Below are 6,000 nucleotides of genomic sequence, written 5' to 3'. Positions count from 1 at the left end.
ATGGCAACAGAGATTTCGCAATCGGCTCGCGTCCACGCTCGAAACAAAAACAGGACGAGCGCTCGCGGACATTTGGAGCAATTCAAGCAGGAAACTTTTGTCCCACCAGTGTGAGCTGTCAGCGCTTCTTCACGCTGGTGTCGCCCCGTCAAGGTAACGTCGCTTTTCCACGCAGCAAACAGTGGAGTTAGCTGTTAGCGCCACATGCTAACAAGCTAGCCATAGGGTCAACATTGACAAAAGAAACGAAAGAAATGAGGCTCGCTCGTTTTGACGTTTCACTTTCACGGAGCGAGCTGGCCCATTTAGTCCACTTCACGTCAAATCGCGTCACGCTATTACGTCACTTCGGGGGCGCTTCACAACGAGCAAAAGTTCCTCAAAGTAGTCCGGAAATGCCAAATGAAGCACTCGTTAGCCGCGTTAACATGTTGTCCGCGTGTACGATCCTGTTTGTACGCTTCATGGCGTCTTTTTATAAGTCGGCTTCCACGCGAACGTGGAGTTCCCCTCACTCAGACGGAGACGACGATGATGATGATGATGATGGTGATGATGCAACAGCAGGCAAGAAGTCGGCCACTGATCGCTGCGCGTTACTACCCGGAAGCTGCACGCAGGCGCGCTGATCTCCGCCAGGCTGCCTAGCAACGCGCTGACCAATCACAGAACAGATGGTCACTTTGAGTTTTAATTGATTTGTTTTGAAAGATTGTCTTTGAAGTTCAAACTTTTAATTGTGATTTGGCCGTCACAGTCGCACCGAAAAATCCACCTTAGAGGTGGCACTATCAATTATTCGAAAACTAATTGAATGTCAAATAAAGCATATAAAAACTATTTTGATGATCATTTAAAGCCATTATTTAATTTATAATCCTCATGAGTTCAGATTCTCAACAATAAAATAGTCTCGGAATTCTGTAGTCTTCCACGAAAGCGGACGGATTACCTTTGTGTTTTTTTCCCCCAAATAAGACGTTTGCAAACATTCGCTATTACTTTGGAAAACAATCATCAACATTTTGCCGATTTTCTGACGGATGTTACGGACCAAACCAGGAACTGAATCATCATCAACTCATTTTCGTGTATTTGAAATAATGTCCTGGTTTTGAATAAAGGGGTGGACATTTATAAAAAAGAAAAAAAAAAAAAAAAAAATTCTTAATGTGGTTCATTGATTAATTGAAAAAATAGTGGCCATATTCATTAATTATTAAAATAATTGTGAGTTGCCTCTCTAGATAGAGGTTTAAAAAATATATCTAATTGTTTGAGAAGTTAAAAAAAAGTCTACAGATTTTTCAATCATTATACAAATTGTGAGTTGCCGCTCCGGGTGGAAATTTCAAATGGTTTTTTTTTTTTTTTTTTTTTTTTTATCCGAGTCATCGAAAAAATAATCGACAGATGAATGGATTATGAAAAGAGTTGTCAGTTGTAGCCCGAGCGCATCAATTGACGCCTTGCGGTCCCTCCCGCGTGTCGTTTGACCTGACGTGATGTCATCCTTTCCAATTGTCGCACGTCGGTCATCCCGGCGCGTTGTCGTCCTTCGGTCGTGCGGTTTGACGCGGCGTTTTGTCATCCCTCAGGTGCCCGTCTTCCACTTCCCGGTCAGCGGTCACACAAATGAGCCGGCCGTCGCAGCCTAAAGTCTTGTCATCGGAGCACAACGGCGTGAGCGTCATCCAGAGTCAGAGCCACGCCGCCGCTTCCTCCGCCGCCGCCGCCCTGCTACAGCAGGTCCCCCAGCTGGTGCCCGCCCACCCGTCGTCCCCGGGCGGCAAGGCCGCCGCCCCCGGCAAGATGAAGAAGGCCCAGGCGGACAAGGACAGCGACGAGTACCGTCAGCGGCGCGAGCGGAACAATCTGGCGGTGAAGAAGAGTCGTCAGCGCAGCAAGCAGAAAGCCATGGACACGCAGCAGCGGGTCAACCAGCTCAAGGAGGAGAACGAGCGTCTGGAGGCCAAAATCAAACTGCTCAGTAAAGAACTGAGCGTGCTCAAAGACCTCTTCCTGGAACATGCTCACAACCTGGCCGACAACGTGCAGCCCCCCTCCGGGAACACCGACGCCAGCCCCGCCCCCGACAACCAGTGAGTGACACTCACTGGCTACCCCTCGCCCCCGCGGTGACTCGACACAGCCAACCGCGCGATTGGCCCGTCACGTCGCAGCGCCTTCGTCCAATAGGAATGAGGCACTGCCAACCTTTCGTCGTTTTCCATTTGAAAACTTTTCACTTGTTTGGACGAGGGCATCACATGACACTCGAGCTCTTCCTTTTCTTTCACTTCCTGTTCGCTAATGCTCATTTGCTGCCGGCTAACCTTCTGATGTCTGCTCGCGTGGTCCCTAGCGCGACTGTTCGGGATGGACTCACACTTCGACTCGTAGACTCGTGTGATTGGCTGGCGACCGGTCCTGGGTTTGCCGCGCCTCTCACAAGAGTCAACTGGGATGGGCTACAGCGCGCCCGCGACCTTCGTGAGGAGAAGCGATCTGGAACATGAATGATGGACTTCTGGACTCCACGCTCTTGACTCTTGATTCTGCAGTCGACTCAACGCTCTTAACTGTTGAATCTGTACTCATGACTCTACGCTCTTGACGCTCAGGTCATGACTATTTCTTGTCGAGTCTAGATTATTCACGGAGGACTCCAGACTAATAACTGTGAATTCCGGACTAGACATGACTTTTGATTCTCGTCTCTGGACCCTGAACCCTAAAGGTCTCTTCATTTTCGACTGTCGAATTGAAGTGCTTTTCCTTTTCTTGACTTCACAGTTGAGACTCTGATCCCTGAATTCTGAACTCTAGACTCTTGTGACAGTTCGCGTGTTAGCTAGCATTGTTCACCGCTTGTACTCTCTGTAATTCGCATGTCGAACCTCATCTGTTTATGAGTATTCTGTTCCAAACCGCAGCTAAAATTCTTTTTATTCGCATGTCCCCCTTTGTGTGGCACACGCTAAACGTTCATGAGCATGTTCCTCCCCCGCTAGCATGGCTAACACTAAATGTGGTGTGGTGTCTTTTATTTTTTCATGGCAGCAGAGATGGCTTCCCAGTTGACGTTTGTGTTGGATGCTGCGCCCCTTGCAGTAACGAGGACCAACCAGATCCTCATCAGGCTTTCGTGAAATAAACTCGTTGAAATTGGACCAACAACACCAGATATTATTTATTTACACCATTGGGGAAAAAAAATGGTTTTGATATTTTTTTTCTTGATCTTTCTGTGCTTTGAATTGAACGGTAATAAAAACCTGTTGGATGGACATTTGCACTTTTGCACATTTCATTTTTGTCCTCTTGGGAGTTCAGTCTCTTGACATGCAGGGTGCTTTCCGACATGACGGTAAGTTGTGTTTCCCTTTTTTCTGTGCTCATTGTCACATTTCACACAGCGTCACAAAAAAGCCAAAGAAAAAGGAAGGCACAATTGGGGAACTGTGACAACTTCACACTCTTGCCTTGCGTCTTATCCCTGTACTCTAAATTCTGGACTCTAGACTCCAGCCTTCGTCGGCTCTTGATTCTGGAATCTTCACACTTGACACTGGAACTCGACACTCTTGGTGTTCGACTCCAAACTCAAAAGAGTCTTGAGTCAAGGACTCTTTGTACTTGATTCTGCACTCAAGGCTCTTGATTTCAGACTCTTTAACTCTTGATTATGTACTCTTAACTTCTCCAGACCGGTGTAGTGGTAAACCAGCCTGACTTGGGTGCATTTCACAGTTGCAAATCAGTGAAAATCGGCGTGGATGTGAGTGAGAATATTTGTCCGTGTCTACAGGTTCCCTGCCACTGACTAGCGACCAATCCAAGGCTCTTGTCTTTAGATTCTCCTCTCTTAAAATTTTAAGTCACGCTTGTTCCGGGACTCTAAACTCTCGAGTCTTGACACCTGACTCTTGATTCTGAAGCCAAGGCCGTTGACTCTTAACACTGGATTCTTGACTCTTCTACAAACTCTCAATTCTGGACTCTGACTTAAGGCTTTGGATTCTACACTCAAGAGTTTTGACTTGTTTCGAGATACTGAACCCAAGGGTTTTTGCCTGTAGACTATGGACTTTTAAGCCTTGACCTAAGGCCCAAGATTTTAGACTCTAGACTCCATAATATTGACTCTTAACTCTTGATTCTGGACTGTTTACTTAAAGTGGGTACGGAAAATATTCAGACCCGACTCTGTTATATTGCAGCCATTGTCTAAAATCATTGAAGTTCATTTTTTTCCCCTTCATTAATGTACACACAGCACCCTCACATTGACAGAAAAAACCGAATTGTTAACATTTTTGCATATTTATTCAAAAAGAAAAACTGAAATATCACACAGCCGTAAGTATTCAGAGCCTTTGCTGAGTGTTTAGTAGAAGCGCCCTTTTGAGCCAATACAGCCATGAGTCTTTTTTGGGAATGATGCAACAAGTTTTTCACACCTGGATTTGGGGATTCTCTGCCCTTCCCCCTTGCAGATCCTCTCCAGTTCTGCAGGTTGGATGGTGAACGTTGGTGGACAGCCATTTTCGGGTCTCTCCAGAGATGCTCCATTGGGTTTAAGTCAGGGCTCTGGCTGGGCCATTCAAGAACAGTCACGGAGTTGTTCTGAAGCCACTCCTTGGTTATTTTAGCCGTGTGCTTAGGGTCATTGTCTTGTTGGAAGGTGAACCTTAAGCCCAGTCTGAGGTCCTGAGCACTCTGGAGAAGGTTTTCGTCCAGTGTATCCCTGTACGTTTATAAGGATAAAAATGAACTTAATTTATTTTCGCAAAAGGCTGCAATATAACAAATAGTGAAACATTTGATGGGGGTCTGAATACTTTCCGTACCCACTGTAAATAAGACTGTAGAGTCTAATTTTTGGAACTCTTAATGTCTTGACTCCAGACTCTTCTTGATTCTGGACTCGAAGCGCATTGCTTTGGACTCGTAACTCTTGATTCACCAGACTCTTTGACTCTGGTTCTTAACTCGAGGCTATTTTCTTTAGATTCTACAATCTAAAACTTTGATTGAATCTGCACTTTTGACTCAAGCCTTTAGATCCTACACTCCTGCCTGAGTTTTGATTCTTTTTCGGGATGCTAAACTGTAGATTATTAATTCTGGACTTTTAACTTTTGTAACCAGGCTCTTGACAGTAGGCTGCAGAATATTCCCTCTTAACTCTTGATTATGGACTGTTGGGAGTGAACTCTAGGCTTTTGACTTTAGACTCCATACACTGGAATCTTACTTCCGGACAATTGATTTAATATGTAGACTCTACATGCTAGACTTTGAGTCCTCTTTCTGTACCCTTGACGCCAAGGGTACAGAAAGAGGAGCAGTCTTGACTGCAAACTCCAGATTCAGGACTCTTCATGCTTGACTCATGGCTCTTGACTTTAGGGGGGGAGGTGGCTTCTCACTTAGTTGCATGGCGGTGCTCCTGGGGTGGGGGGTGGGGTGGGGGGGGGGGGGGGGGGGGTTTGGCTGGGGAAGTGGGATTGGGTCTTCTCAGGTCTTAATGTGGACGGTGGACTTCCTGGCTTAACAGGAAGTGCTCATTGTGGACGTCCAAAGTGGCCCTTTTCAATCAGGCCGACAGAGGTTCTTCACAATAAAAGTCTGCCAATAATTGACACGGCCAAACAAAAGTGCCCAAAGTGCGTCTTGTGTGTCCGAGTGTAAATATTAAGGCTGCGCAGTCCTGAATGCTCCTGATAGGTTCAGGGTTAGGGGCGTGGCCAGTCTTTGTGCTTCTTGTGTGCTCTATCACCAAACATTGCCAGCCTGATAACACACAATCAATCGCTTCACACACACATTAAATATACACGTGCACACACTCTTGTCCGAGGTCACATGGTCACAAGGTGAAGTCTAGTGTGTTTGTGTGCATTTAATGTATGTGTCTTTAACATATATATATATATATATATATATATATATATATATATATATATATATATCCACACACACACCCCGCCTCTC

The 6,000-nt window shown here is 45.8% G+C and overlaps 1 protein-coding gene across 2 annotated transcripts; it reads left to right on the top strand.

The window, feature by feature from the left end:
• On the top strand, positions 1-3,290 carry cebpg (CCAAT enhancer binding protein gamma). 2 transcript variants are annotated; one of them, XM_061700539.1, is made up of 3 exons: positions 1-153; positions 1,599-2,102; positions 3,067-3,290. In XM_061700539.1, exons 2-3 carry the CDS (start codon positions 1,636-1,638, stop codon positions 3,155-3,157), a joined length of 558 nt encoding a protein of 185 aa, XP_061556523.1. In that variant the 5' UTR covers positions 1-153; positions 1,599-1,635; the 3' UTR covers positions 3,158-3,290. The 2 variants fall into 2 exon arrangements, with proteins under 2 accessions (XP_061556523.1, XP_061556515.1); XM_061700531.1 differs by having other exon boundaries at positions 3,064-3,290.
• The last annotated feature ends 2,710 nt before the right edge of the window (positions 3,291-6,000 follow it).

The sequence above is a fragment of the Phycodurus eques genome, chromosome 2 (genome assembly GCF_024500275.1).
Source record: "Phycodurus eques isolate BA_2022a chromosome 2, UOR_Pequ_1.1, whole genome shotgun sequence".
NCBI classification, from domain to species: domain Eukaryota; kingdom Metazoa; phylum Chordata; class Actinopteri; order Syngnathiformes; family Syngnathidae; genus Phycodurus; species Phycodurus eques.
This window is presented reverse-complemented; position numbering and strand designations above follow the sequence as displayed.

What these genes read in the sequence shown, in the direction of transcription:
- cebpg (XM_061700531.1), top strand. Translation starts at nt 1,636, where the DNA reads ATGAGCCGGCCGTCGCAGCCTAAAGTCTTGTCATCGGAGCACAACGGC. An exon ending in AGCCCCGCCCCCGACAACCA is followed by an intron (nt 2,103 to 3,063) that starts GTGAGTGACACT and finishes TTTTCATGGCAG; the next exon opens with CAGAGATGGCTTCCCAGTTG.